We start from the raw sequence: 22,250 nt of genomic DNA on the forward strand, positions 1-22,250 counted from the left end.
TAATAACTACAAGCACTCAGAGAGCGCAGACCTCCGCCAAGGCAGATCAGTGCCCTGGATTTGGATGAAAATTTCAGGAAGTGTTGATACTAGCACAAGGAACAAATAATTAAATTTTGGTTTTGATCTTTGGCACTTGTAGAGAGCAGACCTCCACCAAGGCACATTAGTGGCCCCCCCACCCCCACCCCCACCCCCGATCACCACCAAAATTTAATAATTTGTTCCTTGTGCCAGTATCAACATTTCCGGAAATTTTCATCCAAATCCGTCCATAACTTTTTGAGTTATCTTGCACACAGACAGACAAGCAAACCAACGCTGACAAAAACATAATCTCCCTGGTGGAGGTAAATATCACAATCAAGATATTAAGTTTCTTGTCATAGAGAGGGAAGAAACATGAAAATCTACAGTAGATGTAAAAAAAAATATATTTTGTTCTGTCAGAGCTACTTCATACAACATAAACAAACATACAACAAAAAGTTGTGAAATAACTTTAAAAATCATCAAAATAAATCCAAAAAATGTTTTTTTCTTTAATGAACAAGCAGCTAATTTGAAATAACTGGTAGAAGATAAAATGTTTTTCTCACAAATAAAACCAAACCAATTGATTATGTTCATAATCAATAATTAATAATTACTATAGCTCTAGTAACCAAAAGTCATTTCATTGGCCCTTTAAGACCAAGAGTCTACAGCCTCATCCTCAGAAACTGCCCTACTCTGAAGTAAAGCCAACGTGCACATCAAGACAACACAACCATAAAGTTAACAATTTAAGATGTTAACACTGTTTATACTGCAAGATATTTTATTGAATAATCTGTCCAAAGTGTTTGAAATACAGGCCTAGACTCCATAAAATTAGTGGATGGACAAACCATGATGCAACCCACATGTTTCTGAATTGCTGTTTCTAAGCCAAAATGTAGTGATTTGGCCATTGCCATGTTTGTATTAGGATAAAAGGGACTGAAAGAGCCTGAGGGGTCAAAGGTGAGCTAATGCTAAGCACTGGTTTCCTGTCTTAGGAAAATGTCAAACTGTAATAAAATAATTTTACAGTGATGTTAGTGGAACTTAACCCCAACCACAGTCGAGCTGTTGGTTAGGAAAAAATATGATTTCTTAAATAAACTGAAACTCAGAAAGTCCAACTCAGCTGGTGAGTGAGAGGTCACCCAGACCAGCAGACATCAGAGGTTTGAGGTTTGTGTAATAATGCAGGAAATATTTAAAGATAAAACATCAGATCACTTATTAGAGGGTACAAATAAAAAGGATGAGACCAGAACTCCTGGAAAAAATGTATTAGTTTTAGAGAGAAGTTCACTGTAAGTATATGAGAAACAGGGCTTTTTGGAGCCAATCAGATTTAAGATTTAAGATATTTCATTTTTATTTAGTGGCACTAGATAACCGTTTGAGAAATGTTACAAGGAAGTTGTGGGAACATGGATCCACCGTTTCAGAGCATCACTCTACTATAAGGCCATGACAATCAAAATATGTAAAAATGGGCTTTAAAGGTCCATTTTAATTGTGTTTTATTTTAACAACTTTGTATCGTGACCTTGAGTGTCCTGAAAGGCGCTTATAAATAAAATGTATTATTATTATTATTAGTAGTAGTAGTAGTAGTAGTAGTAGTAGTAGTAGTAGTAGTAGTGGTAGTAGTAGAAGTATTTTTACACAGAGATAAATGTCAAAAAAAATATTTACTGCTAAATGTACCTTCAATTAAGCATTATGGTATAAGCAACAGAGAGACAGAAGAACAGGATGAGGGGAAACCCATCAGCAGGGTACTGGGTGTTACTACATAAAAGACAAACAAGTCTGGGGTAATGTGAGAGCAATTAGCATTTGAAAGATGCTCACACTGTCAGGCTGGTTGGGGCTTGTTGGATTGGGATGGACTGAAGGGAGGAAATGGATCAAAAGATGAATGGAGGGGGAGGGGAAGCCCCCTTTCTTCTCAGGGGACCCTGACTTGGACCTCCCACAACTCCCAGATCAAGCTGAACAGTTGGTTGTGGTTTACAACAGTGAGTCAAGACATTTGGTCACCATTTTCAATTCTAAGTACTAAGTGTGTCAACACTGTCTGTGTCTGTTGCAGATAGTCTTAACACACTATTGGTGTTTTCTCGTCAGAAAAAAAACATTTTGGAATCATGCAACCTCACTTATTTTTGGGTAACTGTCAGGTTTTTTGGTTGTGTGTTTGAAGCATGCTGGATGCTCTTGCCATCCATTAAGGGGTTTTTATTCACATTTTCAGTATGAGCATGAAAGGGGAAATACTGAAAAAATGTGGAAATACTTGAAATCCTGGAAAAAAGAAAGAGACAAAATGCTAAAGGGCATGTGTGGACCAATGAGGACTGCAACTATCTGAAAGAATACAAGAAACCAATTTAAAAAAAAAAAAATAGGACCAATGGCCCTGAAGCTTACCGGCCAAATTAAAAACTTTGGGAATTGTATCCAGATGCCATTTATTATCACCCAGTTATGTGTATTTATTATATTACAGAAATAGCCCATGTTTTGGTCATATTCCAATCAGATCTGGAAAAAATTCAAATTCCAACTTAATATCATTGATACTTACTGATTTATTGAATCAATCCACTTCCTATCTGTTATAATGGGAAAATTTTTCAAAGTGGCATCAAATCCAGAATCAGATCCGGATTGAAATAATTTCAATACCTTGTGTTGACATCATCATAAAGAAGCTGTATACCAAGTTTGAAGTCAATCAGAACTGTAGTTTGGGAGAAGAAGACGATTGAAATGTTTTCCCCTTAAGAGCCCATGTTAAATTTTCCGTAAGTTCCAGGATCCAGAAGAAGATCCTGATCAGCATGTGGACATTATGTTTTGGTCATCTCCCCATCAGGGCTGGACTGTAGAAATTTCAACTTGATATCATTTATATTTACTGAGTTATTGCATCGATCCACTTCCTATCTCTTATAATGGGGAAATTTTTCAAAGTCACACCAAATCCAGAATGAATGAATGAATGAATGTTTATTTCAGTTAAATACAAAATACAAAACACATACATATTAAAAAAAACAACAAAACAAAACACCTACATATTAAAAAAAAACAAACGTAAAATTAACACATTTTGTAACTGAAAAAGGAAGAAGCTGAAGCCGGAGGCTTATTTCTGCTTCTCCTATTCACATCCTTAGTCCAAGTCCACACCTTAAATTGCAGCAGATAAATACTTAAACTTAAATTATACTACATTCAGTGTAATAAGTTATTTTGTAATCATATTACTTTCATAACCCTTCATAATTTGACAAATTAAATTCTTTTTGAAACTCAACAGTGAGCTACACAATTTCACTTCATCCTTCAGTTCGTTCCATAGCTTGACACCAATAACTGAAACACTGTGATATTTAACGTTTGTTCTTACTTTACCTTTTTCAAACACAAACATCCCTCTTAAATTATAATGTCCTTCTCTTAACTTAAAAATTTTCTGAATACAAAAAGGAAGGTTTTTACTTTTAACGCGAAACATAAATTCCATTGTTTTTAAATATACAATGTAAAAAAATTTTAGTAAACCAGATTCTACAAAAAGTGGATTACTTGATTGGAGATAACCAGCTTTGTTTATGACTCTAATAGCTTTTTTTTTTAAGTTTAATTATCGGGTCTAAATTAGTTTTATACACATTGCCCCATATTTCCACACAGTATGACATATATGGCATTACAAGTGAACAGTACAACATATGCAAACATTTTTTGCTTAACAAGTCTCAAGTTTTATCAAGAATCGCAACAGCCTTGGACATTTTGCGTTTGATATATTCTATTTGTGGTTTCCAACAGAGTTTATGGTCAATAATCACTCCCAAAAATTTTGTTTCATACACCCTTTCAATTTCAATTTCATTAATTTTCAGTTTTATATCATCATTTCCCCTAGCACCACCAAAAACCATAAATTTTGTTTTATCTTCATTAAGTGATAACTTATTTACATCAAACCATTTTTTTAACTTGATCAATTCCTTTTCCACAGTTTCTAATATTTGTTTCATATTTGCTCCCGAATAAAGCAAATTAGTATCATCTGCAAATATTGTAAATTTTAACTCACTAGATGCCATAAAAATATCATTTAGATAAAGTATAAATAACTTGGGTCCCAGAACTGAACCTTGTGGGACCCCACATGTTACTTTTCTAAGTTGTGAATTTGTATTTCCAATTGATACATACTGAGACCTATTTTGTAAATAACTTTTTAACCAGTTTTGCGTCACACCTCTTATACCAAACATTTCACATTTCCGGAGTAATACTGAGTGATCAATTGTGTCAAATGCTTTCCTTAAATCAATAAAAACACCAACAGTATGTTGTTTCTGATCCACCACTGTTGCTATAGTTTCTGCAAATTCCATTACTGCTAAAGATGTTGATCGGTTTTTCCTAAATCCATACTGGTGATCATTTAATATCCTATATTTGTCTATGTAGTCATCTAACCTCTTTACAAACAGTTTCTCAAGAATTTTAGAAAATTGTGGTAACAGTGACAACGGTCTATAATTTGACACCATGTGCTTATCACCATTTTTATAAATCGGAATCACTTTAGCTATTTTCATATTTTCTGGAAAAGTGCCTATTTGAAATGATTTGTTGCATACATAAGTGAATGGTTGAAGGATACTGTTTATCACTTGTTTTATGAGTGACATATCAATGGAATTTCTATCAGTAGATTTTTTATTTTTAAATTTCCTGACCACTTCCAACACTTCACTTTTACAAACTCCACCAAGAAACATTGAATTATTGTTTTCAATAGCAAAATCAAAGGTTTTATCATCCTTTTCCCACTTGGTAATCAGATCCAAATCCAAATAATTTCACTAACTTTTGTTGACATCATCATAAAGAAGCTGTATACCAAGTTTGAAGTCAATCAGAATTGTAGTTTCAGGGAAGAAGACGATTGAAATTTTTGTAACGGATGCCGCATGATGACAACGACAGACGACGACGCCGGACGACGCATGACGACAATAGCTTACAGCCTGTCGGCCGGTAAGTTAAAAATAGGACCAATGGCCCTGTAGCTTACCGGCCAAATGAAAAGCTTTGAGAAATGTATCCAGATGCCATTTATTATCACCCAGTTCTGTGTATTTATTATATTACAGAAATAGACCCTGTTTTGTCATATTCCAATCAGATCTGGAAAAAATTCAAATTCCAACTCGATATCATTGATACTTACTGATTTATTGTATCAATCCACTTCCTATCTGTTATAATGGGAAAATTTTTCAAAGTGGCATCAAATCCAGAATCAGATCCAGATTGAAATAATTTCAATACCTTGTGTTGACATCATCATAAAGAAGCTGTATACCAAGTCTGAAGTCAATCAGAACTGTAGTTTGGGAGAAGAAGACGATTGAAATGTTTTCCCCTTAAGAGCCCATGTTAAATTTTCCGTAAGTTCCCGGATCCAGAAGAAGATCCTGATCAGCAAGTGGCCATTATGTTTTGGTCATCTCCCCATCAGGGCTGGACTGTAGAAATTTCAACTTGATATCATTTATATTTAGTGAGTTATCGCATCGATCCACTTCCTATCTCTTATACTCAGTGCCAATGAAAATGCAACACTTGAAGATTCTTATATATTTTTTTAAATCGATGAGTATTTTTATTCCATAAGCTCTTTGGAATTCTATACAGTAAAAATAAAAAATCACATCCAAATTTGTTGACAAAAAATAAGGATAAAGAAAGAAACTCAAGGACCCCCAAAACCAAAAGTCACAAAGCGGTCCCAGAGGTGCTGCAGCTCAGTGTAGCGGTCCTGCTGTGGCGTGGTCACACGTGCTCGTCCAGGGCGAGGTCTGTCTGCAGTTGAGCCAGTTTCTTCATGCCTCTGTTGCATCCTGACTATGGTGGACACATTGCATCCAAAATGGCGCACCACCTGCCGAGCAGAGATTCCCGCCTCCAGGAGCCCGATAGCATGGCATCTTTGGTCACGTGTCAGTCCAGGCATCGCTGAGTTATTGCAAATGATTTTCGTGCTTTTCAGCTTGCCTTTATATACAGAACATGACCACTCCTTAACTGACCACAATTCCTTAAGTTGAGCAGTTCATTGCTGAGCAATGAGAAAAACAAGTCTTATGAATGCAGACAAGTTCATTCAAGTGTGACAATAGCTCAACCCGTCTCAGGTTGTTAAGAAATTGTCTGGGATTATCTTATACAGGTGAAACTTAAACATATTGATACAGCTCAGGAACAATAAAACACATTCAAGTGTTGTGTTTTCATTGGCACTGAGTATATAATGGGGAAATTTTTCAAAGTCGCACCAAATCCAGAATCACATCCGGATCCAAATAATTTCACTAACTTTTGTTGACATCATCATAAAGAAGCTGTATACCAAGTTTGAAGTCAATCGGAATTGTAGTTTTGGAGAAGAAGACGATTGAAATTTTTGTAACGGACGACATACGACGACAGATGACGACAGACAACGATAACAGATGCCGCATGATGACAATAGCTTACGGCCTGTTGGCTGGTAAGCTAAAAAGTTGTATCAGATGAAAACCACAGCAAAAAAAAAAAAAACATGTAGTAGTTGCAGAGTTGCAGAAATAAATGTTATACCAAGACTCTGAAAATGTGGAAGAATGACATTATGACATGTTCCAGATAAGAGGTTCAGTTCAGTTTTTAGTTTACCAGCCAACAGGCCGTAAACTACTGTCATCATGCGGCATGCGTCGTCCTTGTCTGTCGTCCTTGTCTGTCGTCGTTGTCTGTCGTCGTTGTCTGTCATCCATTACAAAAATTTCAATGGTCTTCTTCTCCAAAACTACAATTCCGATTGACTTCAAACTTGGTATACAGCTTCTTTATGATGATGTCAAAAAAAGTTAGTGAAATTATTTGGATCCGGATCTGATTCTGGATTTGGTGCAACTGACAAATTTCTCCATTATAAGAGATAGGAAGTGGATCGATGCAATAACTCACTAAATATAAATGATATCCAGTGTAAATTTCTACAGTCCAGCCCTGATGGGGAGATGACCAAAACATAACAGCCACATGCTGATCAGGATCTTCTTCTGGATCCGGGAATTGACGGAAAATTTAACATGGGCTCTTATGGGAAAAACATTTCAATCGTCTTTTTCTCCCAAACTACAGTTCTGATTGACTTCAAACTTGTCTGACTGATCTGATTCTGGATTTGGTGCCCAATTTTCCCATTATAACAGATAGGAAGTGGATTGATACAATAAATCAGTAAGTATCAATGATATCAAGTTGGAATTTGAATTTTTTACAGATCTGATTGGAATATGACCAAAACATGGGCTATTTCTGTAATATAATAAATACAGATAACTGGGTGATAATAAATGGCATCTGGATACAATTCCCATAGCTTTTCATTTGGCCGGTAAGCTACAGGGCCATTGGTCCTATTTTTTGTCATTATACCATTTAGGTCGATCAAGTCCTCAAACATCAAATCATGTCATTGCATTAAATACTACATCCAGTGGAAAAACTTCAAATTATAATGATGACAGACAACCAACTCTAAATACCTGCATATCAATGTTTGATAGAAACCCACATAAATACCAACAAATACTCGATGCTGATAATCTACTAATAGGTAATGGAAAGTTGATAAAACAGTACGCCTTCAATTCCCTTAAATTCCCTCTTCCCTCAGGAGCTGGGAGAATTGACTTAGATAAAATGAATATCATTGCTTTACAAGCGTCCTGTTGACTTTTTAACATGAGCCTGACCAACCAAGTGAGGACATCTGACTTGGATGGTTATTTGAGAGTTCAGACTAAGGGGCAAGGACTACTAACTTCCTTTTTGATGAAGCTTATAGTTAGGGCGGCTCAGGCTGCTCTTAGTTCTGCTGCTACAGACTTAGACTGGGAGACACATCATGATACACTGAAATTTCTGCTCCTCCTCCTGTCTGACCTCCTCTTTCCTCCTCTTCTCCTCTATTTACGCCCCAGCAAATACATGTTACTGACTTGACTTCTTCCCTGGAGTCTCTGTGCTTTATCCCCTCATTGGTTTTCCCTGGATCATCTCTGGACCTGCTGCTGCGGTCCTACTTCTATCCTGCCTTCATCATCACTCACTCATCCATATAGTTGTGATGATGTTTATTATATAGTTACATAGATGGTAGAAGTTTCTATTATTTGTACTAACAGCTGCAGTAGTAGTATAGCCACAGTACTTGGAGTAGTGGTATTAACCGGTATGGTTATTTGTTGTAGCTATTGGTAATTATACTAGCAGCAGCTGTTTTAGTTTTTAACAGTTTTAGTGCAGTTTGCTGTGCATCCATGTGTCTCCCCCTGCTTCTCTCTCTCTCTCTCTCTCTCTCTCTCTCTCTTTGCCCTCTCTCTTCAACCCCAACTGGTCAAGGCAGACGACCATCCTCCAGGAGTCGGGGTTTGCTCCAGGTTTCTGCCTGTTAAAAGGAAGTTTTTCCTCGCCACTGTCACCAAGTGTTTGCTCCTGGAGGATTCTGTGGGGTTTCTGTTAATTGGCTTGAGAGTCTGGGTTAGACCAGCTCTTTATGTAAAGTGTCATGAGATAACTTTTCTTACTAATAATAATAATAATAATAATAATAATAATAATAATAATGGATTAGATTTATATAGCACTTTTCTATGAACACATACTCAAAGCGCATACAGTGGATCCATTATTCATTCACTCTCACATTCCCACTCTGGTAGTGGTAAACTACATATGTAGCCACAGCAGTCCTGGGGCAGGCTGACAGAAGCGTGGCTGCCAATTTGCGCCTATGGCCACTCCAACCACCACCGAGATTCATACGCATTCATACACCAGTGTGAGTAGCAGCACTGGAGGCAACAGTACAACTAGGACAGAGCGGGATTCAAACCGCCAGCCCTTTGGTTATTTGGTTCTACCTCCTGACCCATGGCTGCCCCTTCTTATGATGTGACACTATACAAATAAATTTGAGTGACTGACTGACAGAAAATATTGCAATAAGTTTGGTTCAACATGATGCACATAACACAAAACCATCAAACAAAACTAGAAAACTAGAGGAAAACTCAGTTTGTTTGCAACTCACCTACATTTTATAAAAAGTGCGAAAGTTGTGATTCATACTGAATCACACAGAGCATAAAAGATGAGGATACTGGACAACATCACTACTTTACTGTGTGTAAACAGCACTGCCTTGGCTGACGACATGTTGATATTTTAAATACTGGAAAACTCTTGACATATGAAGACAGCTATTGCAGAACCCATGTGCTGTTTGCAAAAAGCAGAATGAGGCTGAACAGTGGAGAGCTTATCTGCACTTCTGTTTGCACACATTGAATGCAACACATTCTATACCATGGTCAAGTGAATCCCACAGATTCACTTGACTTGTCAGTGTTATCTTTCATTTGTCCATCATTATGTGTCAAAAAGAAACAATAGTCACACTGCCCTCCTTTCTGTGCCTCCAACAATACAACACATAAACACAGAGAAAAGGCAATGTGAAAATTACAATAGGAACAATTGTATCAGAGCTAGCCAGCATCCCTGATGTCACTAAGATGGCCCTGTTGGACAACAGTAGACCAGCAATAAAGGGACAAATAAAATTCCTGCTCCAAATTCCAGTGTTGAGGCATAGCCCAAGACTGAGCAACAATCCACTAGTAGGTAACAATTTTGCTTTTGACACCTCTCAACTCAGGCTACTGAGTATAAACATTCAGACAGACACAAAAGCATAAGGAAACAACAGTGTTCTGACCAAAATTCTCATCAGTGCTGGTGTGGGGTGTTTTTTTTTTACCCGTTTACACGTGGTAGGTTATCCAAGATCAGAAATGCAAGGTATAAATGTGTTGTGATTGGATTTCAGTTGGATCTACAGTATATGACAACATTTATACTTGTACTGTATGTCTAAGGATGGTGAAAATGTACCGTAAATTCCGGACTATAAGCCGCTACTTTCTTCCCACGCTTTAAACACTGCGGCTTATACTCCAACGCGGGTTATACGACAATTTTACCTTATTGCCTGCCATACCCCAGGGAAGAATCTGTCTATTGTTACCAGGTATGCAGGAATGGATAACATTAACAACTTAACCTTTATAAAGTTAATATTAACACACACAAAAGGGGAACTTTTAAGGAAAAATAGTAAACCTTCAAATGTTAATATTGTTTCACAAATATACAAAACAAAACTCTGAATGAAAACACCCAATAAAGCTCTCCAGAGACCGTCATAAATTTAAAGCACCTCAGAATTAATGCGCATGTCGTGCGTAATGTTAAATGAAAATATTACAACAGACGTAATTACTTGTTTTTAATCTTTATATTTTAAAAATAAATTAAAAGTCCTACTCTAACGAAAAACAAAAATTTGTCCACTTTCAAGTGTCTTTCAAGTCATTTTAGGTCTGTGAATCCACAGCCAGCGCAAAAGCAAGTCAGTCCCGTATCAGCACGAATCCAAAGGAAACCCCGATAAGTCCACCAACAAAAAAAAAAAAGAGAAAATGTGCTTTTATTACTATCCTTTTATTGCCTCGTTTTTTGTCTTTTGTTTTTTAATCATCATATTAACAACGAATCAACCTATAGATATAACAGCAAGCTCACACATATCATACCCATTTACAAACAGGGAACAATTTCATTTGAACTCAAAGAAAATCTTTATCCAATTACCGGCTCGAGGTGCTGGTGGTGCCACACGGGGTGCCATGGCACTATGTGCCGGTGGTGCCGCGGCACCTCGAGCCGAGGTGTCGCGGCACCGAGCCGTGGTACCGGAAGTGAGCCACCGGCGGTGTCGGTGCCTCAATATGCACTCGCTGTCTCTCCAGTTTTGAGGCAATGAAAAAAAAGGTTCCACTCGGTACCATAGATTCCCATAAAAGCCAGGCTTCAACAGGGAAATGCATTGACCATAGATCGTATGAGGAAACAGCGCAACAGGAATGTGTAAGTGAACAACATCAAGTCTGATGATTTGTGATAAAGCTGATTCTGAACGAACTCGTCTGTGAGATGAACGTGTTTTAACACGTGTAGTCAATGAAATGTCAACACAACCAAACATATTTAACCATTTAATTTTCGTAATGATAGGGGAAGCCGGGCTTCTCTTGCAGTCTATGAGAAATCGCCACTGGTGGACACCCGCGGCTTATAAACCAGCACGGCTTATACGTGTACAAAATTGATTTTCTTTCCAAAATTAGGGTCTGCGGCTTATATTCAGGTGCGGTCTATAGTCCGGAATTTACGGTAATCTGTACAATTATTCCTTTGTGACCTCTGATTCATGAATACTACTGAAAACTCCCATCACAGATTAGCTAACCTGATTTAAATTAAAAGAAATGGAAGATTTGCATCCCTGTAGCCAGTAGAAACGACATGCTTCAAAATTTTCTGTGCTGACTGAGCTGTCAAAGAAAAGCTGTCCCTATGAAGACACTTAAAATGGGTTAGAACAGACATGTCAAAAGCTTAAATATCAGATAACAGTTGTGACCATATGGCCCAGCCCTAGATTAACATCTAGAGTAAAGGTCACAGGGTTTATTGCTCTAAAATCACAACCATAACTTCACTTTGGATTCCTTCATGTGCTAACAATGGAGGGCCATCAACAAGATGAAGGCTTTTCAGCAGTGCCTGTCCAAGCAGAGGGTCTGATACTGTGGAAGAGGCTGTGGTTTACCATGAATGAGCCCCCGACGATTTCGGAAGTGCAGAACCTCTCCTGCTGAGAGCTGTTGGTCTGAGTTCCACATGGTCCTTTCAGTCAATCTGAGGTTACTATGAGACCGAAGGAAGCTCTGGGAGCATTTGTGAGAAGCAAACTAACACAAAAGAATATCCTATTCAAAACTTGTTAATATCCTTGACCTTTCCATTGTCCCTCACAGTCTGTCATCTCCTTTGATTTGTTTCGTGCTCATCTCCAATCAGTCTACACAAACTACTAACATGCATCTGGCCAAAATCATAACTACAATTTTCAAAAATTTTAACATGTAGTGTTATATGTGTCTTGACTGAAGTATCTAAACCAGTTATTTATGGTTTAAATGAGACAAGAACAACGTAAAAGTTGTAACCAGATGAAAAAGATACAATAAGTAAAAAAAAAAAAAAACATAAAATACTGATGTGATTAACACAAAAGACAAACAATGACAAAAATTGCATTAGCAAAACACAAAAATGAAAGACAAAGACAAAAATGTAAATCAAATGAAAGACAAAAACAAACAACTGCAGTCTCTGCTTTCATGATTTAGTGCTTTTCATCTAAATCAAATTACAAAAACTAGTGCACAGTGAGTTATTCCACAATATGAAAATCGCCTAATGAGACAAAAACAATGTAAAGGACAGTTACAACATGGTCAAGACAATGTATGAAAGGCTAAGGGATCAGGCATTAATGATATGGGCCAAAAAAAAAATTACATGTTAATACATTTTGGCAAAGTCATATACACTACAATATTTTTCTTATAAAAATTATAGCTGTCGCCATCAAAATAAAGTTGAAGTGCATGACAATGTAATATACAGTTTAGCATAGATCTATGAAACAAAGTGTTTCCAGTAATGCTACTGTTAATTAGCGTTTCTGCCGGTAAGGTTACATTTTCTACAAAATAATCATCACCATCGCATCAGACTTATTATACACATGTATAATATATAACAGGGGCCATTTGAAATGAAAGTTTGCGAAGATTAAGGAGGTAGGGAAAAGATATATAAGTGTTAAGCTTCACTTTCACTTCCGTGATCCGTGCCACCCCATATACCCCTCCCCCTATTATAAGTATTGTAAGTAGGGTGGAAACATACTAATTTTAGAAAATAATAAAAGAAATGATCTCACACTCGTAACTAATACCTGCACTGAGTCATGTTTGTAGCGAAGAACAGAATGAAGGGAAGTAACATGTTATACTACAGGACATGTATCAAATAGATTGAGGTTTTTGTTGAGCTGCAGGGGTTGAAATCGGGGAAAACAACATCAGAAATTCACACCTTCCTCACACTCCAAATTAAAAGACTGAATGTAAATACAGATGAACCTGACATTGTCATGCTGCTATTGAAAAGTGAAGACACTTCTCAAAGCTGAGACATGGGGTAGAGCAGTAGAATCACATCCGGGTTCTTCACAGAATCTGATCAGTGCTCAGTAATCATAGCTGTCAATCACATATTTAACCCTTCCATCCATCTGAAAACATTGAGATTAGACAAAAGCTGCATGGTGGGGCACCTTTGCTACAGCTTGAAAACTCAGGTAGGGAGTAGATGTAGAAGTCTCATCTCCTCTAAGACAATTTAAATTACAATAGATTGAAAGATTATAGAACTTTGGGCAGTGACGTTAAAAAACTATCAAGCAAGGCAGCATTAAGAAACTATTGCATGAATTCAGTGCAGTACCGCAGCTTCTGATAGTTCAGTCTTCACTCCATCTTTCTGAGCTTATCGCCTGTGATCTGGATTTGTTCTGTACTGTCACCTGAACTTTTTCATTTGTCAAGAAAAATATCTGATATCTGCTCTAATTTGTCCAAATTGACTAGCATGTCTGTTAGTTTACCACCACCACAGTGTGAAGGTGACAGTGAATGAATAATGGATCAATAATTTAAAGCGCTTTGGGTGCCTTGAAAAGCGCTGTACAAATCTAATTCATTATTATTACTATTCTTGTTGTTGTTGTTGTTGTTTTGTGCAATGTAGCTGCACCTGAAACATCAAATCTCATTGTATAAATCAGTGTATGACCCAAAACAGAGTGAAGACACTTTTCCAAGCTTCTGTGTTAAGCCACAGAGTAGGGCAGTAGCAGAGCAGCAGCAGTCACATCTGACTGAAACAGGCCAATCATCGGTATTTACAACGGCCAATCATGTATTTAACCCCCTACCTGCCTGAAAAAACCTGTGATTAACCTGCACCAAGTATATTTTTTTGCAATCCAAAACAGAGTCAAGGGAAGGGAACAGAATTTTTGTTTCCTCTCAGACCACTTGAATTATAATGTGCTGAAATAATCATTTTGGCCCAATAGACAAAATATATCAAGCACTGAAGCTTTAATTGAAAAATGTTTTGAACAGGAAACCCCACACCCTTCTCAAATACGTCAACATACACAACACCTACGCCCTCTAATAACCTAGGGAAAACTCTGTAAAACACACTGGTATTCAGCAAAAGGAGAATTGCAGGAGAGATTGAAAAAAGTTCAACTCAGCAGCAGTTTAATGCCAGCAGCTTAAACAAATTATGTAACAACTTGTCGTTGATGTTAGTGAAGTCATCATTTACTACATCCCACACCAACCAAGCTGCGATACGTCATGGACATTGGAGATATCAGGCAGTGTTTGAGGAGTTCAGGTATGGTAAGGTGTGTGCACAATACCTGCATGTATGTATGCAGCTGAACTGGGACACAGACATTGTGGTGGGTAGTGGCTCCGCTTGCTGTGTTTGTGGATTCTGTAGTCCTTCTCGCTGCAGGAGTGTCGGCTCCTATGAGGCTCTACAGAGGCGGCTGGTGGCAGGTCGGAGCTGGGCCAGGCCCGCCTCAGCGCGCTGCAGCTCGTCTTCTTCATCGTTACCACCACTGACTGGATCGATACTACAGCTATCTACAAAACCTCAGTTAAAAATGTTTTTTGTAATTTTTCAGCGAGTAACCGAGTATTTGGGCCCAATGCCTGACCCAATGTGAGATCCCAGCTCCTCACGTAAATTCCATTCTTCTGCCGTTGATGTTACAAAATTAGCTAATAAAAATCATAAAACCACCATTTTGTGAAATGAAGAATCCTACTCCTGCGTTGACCAAATTCCCTCATGGTTATGTTACAGCTGACAAGACCAAAAATCCACAGATTTGGTTGTGAGAGTGTCAATGAGTCCCACCTCCACTACTGCATCCACACCTCTCCTTCCTGGGTCACACCGAATCCATCAACATCGTCTGTCCCAGTACTTGGATTGATACACACACACAAAAAGACAAACTTGCGATGAACAGAATCTCTATACTGTTGTGGTGGCTAGCGATTAGCCGAGCCTGGTGTCATCTGGTTTTAGCTTAGCTGAAGAATGAGGGTTGGGGGGGAGACTGGGTTAAAGGGGGTTACTGACAGAGGAAAAAAAATAGACCAGCACAAATCCCTGTCCGAGAAACAAAAGCCTGGCTCAGTGAAGCAAAAGGAGCAGGAGAGAACGGAGCACTAATGCAAAAGATGGTAAAAAGAAAGGAATCAGAGAACACAATCTCCATGAGAAAAGCCAACACGTTCCTGTCTTCCACTTCTCTTCATCCATCAGTTCATCATTCCTTCAGGGGCACACTCACTCATACCAGCCATTTATCCTGTTTGTACGGATGACAGTGTGCCATAACAAAACACCAGGACAAAGGAGGGGAAAGGAAAAAAATCAGAACACCCCCCCCCCCAAAAAAAACCCAAACAAACCAGCAACTCCAAGTGAAGGGAAAGGGTTAATCCAGACCCAAGCCGAGTGCTGCCTCTGCTTCCCTTTGTCTTCTCTTCCGTCTGTTCGTTTCTGTCGCCCTGCCTGTCCGCTCTCTCTTGCCGTGTTGCTGTGGGAGAAGGAAGGCGAATGCAGACGAAGAGGGGGTTGGCAGGAGTGCCGTCATTCAAAGCATACGGCCCTCCCACTTGTTTTCCCCCTGTTAAAGAAGAGCAATACTGCCCATTCACAGAAAACACACCCAGAGCTCCTTACTGATGTCACACTACTGAATGCTGCTTAGTGAGCCCCTTTATGCTACTGAGGGCACAAACTCTTAAGACCTGCATGTGTGACTTCAGCAGACCAACACATGTCCGCTGAAGTCCTGTTGGCTAGGAGCCAAATCTGCCAGCCAGCCAATCAGGAAGAGGCTCTTAGGTTGACTCTTTAGTTAGCAGCACATTGACCAAATGCTGCAACACACACAGCAACACAGGCAATGGATGGAGGTTATACATAGTCATACTGGCTCAGTATGACAGTTAGACCCACAAGAGCCAAAAGAAGGCAGAATCGAAAAACGCACACCTTCCACCTTTTTCTCCCCTCTCAGTCCAAAATAAAAAACTAAATTAGGGCTGGACTGAACAACTAAAGATGTTGACAAAATAAAAAATTTTAAAAAATTATCAAACAGTAATGGTCAAATCATTATTTCTTCCAAGTTTACTGCATCAAAATTAATAATAATAATAATAATTATTATTATTATTATAATAATAATAATAAAAAAAGGATTAGATTTCTATTGTACTTTTCAAGGCTCCCAAAGCGCTTCACATTATTGATCTATTATTCATTCACTCTCACATTCACACTCTGTTGGTGGTAAACTACATTTGTATCCACAGCTGCCCTGGGGCAGGCTGACGGAAGCGTGGCTGCTATTTCACACCAAACAGCCCCTCCGACCATCATGGAACATTCATACGCATTCATACACCATTGTGAGTGACACTGTAGGCAAGGAGGGTGAAGTGTCTTGCCCAACGACACAACGGTACATGACTAGGACAAAGAGGGATTCGAATCACCAACCCTTCAGTTATTGTACAACCCGCTCTACCTCCTGAGCCATAAAGAAAAGAGCACAGTGTGGCTTGTTGCAGCTCTAAATCAAACTGCCAATATTGACTTCTGGCCGACAATGGCTGATGCCCATAGGTTCTGCCCTCACCTTTAATAAAAAGGTCCAGTGTGGTGAATCTACAGCGATTTTTTTACTAAATTTGTGCCTCTCTTGCTTACAAGCAAGACACAAAACACAATTAATGTTGTAAGCATGACCAGAACAGGCACACTTTAAGCTTCTCAAGCAGAAGTACTGCTTTTGAGGGAAAATAATAGTCAAAAAAAGTTTTCATCTCACACAGAACTTTGAGTGTGTGAAGTGATCTAGAGGTATTTATTTATTGAACTGGGTATCAGTTACTTTGACTTGGATGTTCAAGTCAACAGTTATATAGTTTTTAAGTGACAAACAGCAAATTCCCAACACTGATGAGTATTTCTGGGAGGGAGACATAATATGTGGTGTATACAATATCAGACTTTACAAACCCATTACTGTTCAGCCTCCATACATGTCATAATACATTTGGAAATCACAGCGTTTTATGTCTTTTTGTGCATTTCCCATATTTAAGGTTTATAAGTTATTTCTAGAGGATAATCCTCATTCTGTTCAGCTGATGTTTACAAACCTAAAGCTTCATGTAAGATGTTCACCCATTTTTGGGCTTCAACACACCCAGCAACAGAACCAAGCTTAGCCAACTTAAATTAGCCTGTTTGAACACAGGCGACTGTTTGAGAATAGTCACTCTTACATCACCTAGTCTCACAACAGCTAAGCTAGCATTTGAGTGGACAGTTCAACAGGAATGGGCACTACCTGGACAGTACACTGTGAACAGAACATCACCAAAACACACAACTAGAGAACTGAGCACATCTGTCAACTGCTCCCTTTTAACCACTTCAAATGGACATGGACTACTACCGCTCATTTATCTAAATGGTAAATAGACTGTACTTATATAGCACATTGTCTACACCTTCATGGTGCCCAAAGTGCTTTACAATTCCTCACATTCACCCATTCACACACAGACTCATACACCAGTGGGCAGCTGCTACCATGCAAGGCGCTGCCTGGCCCTACTGGGAGCAATTTAGGGTTCAGTGTCTTGCCCAAGGACACTTCGACATGAGGACAGTTGGAGCCAGGATTCAAACTGCCGATGCTTTGGTCATTGGATGACCCGCTCTACCAACTGAGCCACAGCCGCCCAAGTTTAAATAGTAACAATATGTAACTCATACACAAATGATCAAGTGTCACACTGTGTTTTCATTTAAGGTCAGCATAAACATGAAATCTATCATCATCTACAGCTGCAAGAAAGGATCTCAGTCGGCCTGACTTGGGATTGAGAACAGATAACCTAGACACACACTCCACTCTACTCTGATTGGCTTGTTAAAATACATGCTTAGACAGCCCAAATCTCTACATCGGCAATGTAAGTCAAAGAAAAAAACATAAGTGAAAGTGCTTAAAGGTCCTGTACAGAGAATTTGTTTAAAGTGGATTGCAGCAACACCTTCAGCCGGAATCAGTGGTGTTTTTAAGGGACAAAGACTCCGTTTCCCATGAGCACTAACAACTATTATCACAAAGACATAACTGGCCGAGGCTGCATTTGATTTGAAGCTAATGAATGAAGAGCAGATCGTCTTTACAACTCTGCATTTCTTTTTTCAAGACAGTAACTTGCAGGTGCAAAGTGATGTTTGAAACGAGACAATAAGCAAACTTCATAAAGTCTTCATAAAGCGTGGTTAAGTAACCGGGGTGAAAACGAAAACGAAACCTGACTTGAGACATCCGACTCCTGCTTCTATGTCTCTTTTACTCTGGAGCTCTGGAGTGTTACTCACAGACAGGTGCTCTAAGACGTATCCCAATAATATACATTTGCACTAGCTTTTCCACAAAGTATTCAAGCATTTTCATAAATGACTTCAGTCATTCAACATCATCATTCTGCATTAGCAGTTCAGTGCTAGCTGCTTCAGCCCTCTGCATTCACAGTATTCTACTTTTATAATTGTCTTGCTCCTGAAGGGCAGTTTAGTATCTAAGCCCCAGCATGAACATTAAACTCCATACAGAACCATTTCAGTTAGGGATGTCCAGTGTGCCAGATTGGCAACCGATACCGATCTGTAGATCGGTATCGGTTGCCAATCTGGCATTTTTTTTAGAAGATCAGATCAGATTTAATCACGAGATCAGGCTGATCTGGGCCCGGTTCGGGAAAGGGAAGGACAAATGTACTGCCCCCTCAAATTAAAGTTTCTGGAGGTAGGGAAATGCTGCACAACAGTGGGAGGCTTAGAGGACTTAGTAAAGCGTCTATAAGTTTCACTCTGCGCTTGTACTCATTATGAGGGCCAGTTGTGATGCCCGAGTGTGTTTTTTCAACCCGCGGGGCTTTTGTGGAATTATGTGACCCAACCCAACCCGCCCTGCAACTAAACTGACATTCTTTTGACCCACCCCAACCTGACCCGTGAGTAACCCGCTTCACATCACTAACGCACGGCACTGAACGCACCCCATATAACACCTGGACGGACCTGTCCTTAGACACACTACAGCAGTGGCATATATAAGGTTCTAATTTGTCCCACAGTATGAATTTGGAAAGTGCAAAAATTATACTAAAGTTATTAAGAGTCAAACGTGTCATACCTGTTTTAGTTCAGGTTCCACATTCAGCCTAATTGTGATCTCAAGTAAAATATTAGCATAATAACCTATAAATAATGACTCCAAATTTAAATCAAAATTTCATTGTAAAAAGTCCGTATCAGATCGGTATTGGAAGCAAAAAAATCCAGATCAGGACATCACTAATTTCAGTCTCGCCTTACAAAGCCCTTAGTTTGGGACTGAAACAATGCTCCAAATAAAACATATTACCGACGTCAGAGCGCTAGCCCTGCGGCTAGCATTTACCAAGTGTTTGACTGAGCTACCAACAGCCACTATAGTCAAATACAATGTTCCAATGCAAATGTATGAAGAACAGAAGCATTCTATACCTGTGTAGAAGGAAGAGGGACAACTCCCGGTCTGTTTTCATTCCTTTTAACTCCCTTTTAACTCCATCGGTTTATGCAATACAGAGGTTTACCAGTGTTTTAGTCTGTGCTCTTTCACTTTCCCGTTTAGTTTTTTTCTTTTTCTTTCTGCCAGTCCAGCTCCAGTTCCAGTGTCCACCATTACAACAAAACAAATCTAAGTAATCCCTTTCTTTAGGAAAAAGGACAGATCTTGCTCCTCACTCATTCAGCTTACTTCTTACTACTAAACTCTGCCAGTCAGTGTGGTGTTGTCATAGTGATGAAAGTCTGCCGTAAATCAGTCCAGTCTTGTCCGACCTGACCAGGGAAGCTGGAAATAGTATTTGGAAATAACCTATTTTGGTGCTGATAATCTCATTTTGAATTGCGGACAACGATCAGGCATATATATAAAAAGGAGACTTACATGAAAAAAATTATCGTGATATGAGTTTTTCCCATATCGCCCAGCCCTAATTATGAGGATTTAAAAAAAATTGTTAACACTTAGTTTCCATTATATTGTCTGTAAAAGAACACAGATTTAATCATGCATATATACGACAAAACTTAATATAACACTGGCTGATTGCATCAGCTATTATGTCTGGCTGATATACCAATGCATCCCTAATAATCATCTTCATAATATATAAAAATAAAATATTCTACCCCAATAAATGATCCTTACTCTTCCACAAAATTAAACCAGTTAATAGACTAATATATTGATGACATTAAGTTAACAGAATAGATATTAATATTGTTAATTGTATTTGGATGACAGTTCCTGATCAACCTATATTTCAAACTTTGATATCAACAGCCCCAGTTGACTGTTCACGTGATTCTTTCCTTCATACTGTACCCTTAAATAACATCCTGATGGGCTTATCTTCTAATGTCTGGTTGTACCGTCAGGTGTACTTGCTTCATGTGACTACTCAAGTATATCAGTGTGTGACTAAGATCAGTGGGCCTCATCTGCCTCACAATGTGTCGTCCCCTGGTGGTCATTTGTGAAAACAGCACCGGAAGCCTCTCTAAGATGGAATCACATGCTATACTTGATCCTTCTGTAATGTTTTAGAAGACTAAGTCCTGTTTTTGTTTTGTTCAAGTATGTATAAGGACAAGCATATTCATAAAGAGCCGCATATGTCTGCTGATAGTGCTGAGATGCAAACTGATGAGTTACAGACACTCACAGATGGTGGCAGTAATACACCATGATATGAAGCGTTGCACTATCGAAACATAAACAAGAAGAAGACTGTAAAAATGATGTAATGAATAAAGGCCCTATTGTATTTAACACTAAATCTATTTTATTAAAAAAATGAAGAAGAAATATCCAAGAATATTGATGAGTGAAAAGTGAGTTGATGAGTGATAAGTGCATTTTTTAAGAAAACTGTGCATGGTTTCTTGTCATGGAGACTGGACACTTGACTCCTGAACAGCATGTGTTGAAACATTTCAAAGCATGTGAAGAACTTCACAGTACTGAAAATGTGATGAATAAATACACCTTTATTCAGTATTAAATTATTAAAATTATTATTTGTTTCAATACTAATAGTCCATTTTTATAAATCATTTACCACTATAATTGTCTCTAATCAGCATGAAATTGTACATGGGTTTGGATGGCGGGGGGAAGCCGGAGTACCTGGATAGAATCCATGCAGACACAGGGACAACATGCAAATTCCACACAGAAAGACCCAAGCCTTTCTTCTGTGAGGTGATTGTGCTAAGCCACTGGCCAATCAAAATTGTCTGCAGGTGTGAATGTGAGAATAAATGGTTGTTTTCCTTGTCTCCTGTGATGAACTGGAGACATGTCCAGGGTGTACCCCACTTTCACCCAATGGTAGCTGGAATCCACTGCAGCATCCCCACAACACTCTCAAGGATTAAGTGGTTTGGAAAATGAATGAAAGCATTGAATTATAAAAACAAGCAATGGAAGATCGTTTTAAATGATGCAAAGATGTATGTTATAGAACTTTATGGTTTAAGCAACTGAATGAGTTAAACATTTTATTTATAGGTAATTACATTTAAGCATTTTACCACGTATGTAAATGCATGTTCGAAGCCATACAAACACAGCTGTAACAATTTTACAAATGTACACATTACTACCTGAAAAAAAGTTATATTTTTAACTTCAGCTTCATAGGGCTAGTCATTTTCCATTTCACAATGCCTCATGTGCTCACAAATGTCTAAAAATATTTCTGTCAAATTTGTTTTGTTTTTTTTAAACAAACTTGTATGTATGCCTGATAAACATGGATCAGACTATATTTACAGAAACTACTGAAATAAGAAATAGATATTCAGATAGTAATGTGGCATTTTTTTGTAAGGCAATTTGTAAA

The 22,250-nt window shown here is 38.4% G+C and overlaps 1 protein-coding gene across 2 annotated transcripts in view; it reads right to left on the reverse strand.

The window, feature by feature from the left end:
• LOC115427090 (storkhead-box protein 2-like) overlaps nt 1–22,250 on the reverse strand; it is a 78,153-nt gene that overhangs the window by 50,420 nt on the left and 5,483 nt on the right. The window contains exon 1 of one of the 2 annotated variants that reach the window (XM_030145487.1): nt 14,597–15,983. The exons of the other annotated variant lie outside the window; for it this stretch is intronic. Within the exon in view, the coding sequence (XP_030001347.1) occupies nt 14,597–14,789 (193 nt within the window). The 5' untranslated portion in view covers nt 14,790–15,983. Of the gene's footprint in view, nt 1–14,596; nt 15,984–22,250 lie in introns of those variants that run through there. 2 annotated transcript variants of the gene reach the window in all.

Source organism: Sphaeramia orbicularis, chromosome 10, assembly GCF_902148855.1.
Source record: "Sphaeramia orbicularis chromosome 10, fSphaOr1.1, whole genome shotgun sequence".
Lineage (NCBI taxonomy): Eukaryota > Metazoa > Chordata > Actinopteri > Kurtiformes > Apogonidae > Sphaeramia > Sphaeramia orbicularis.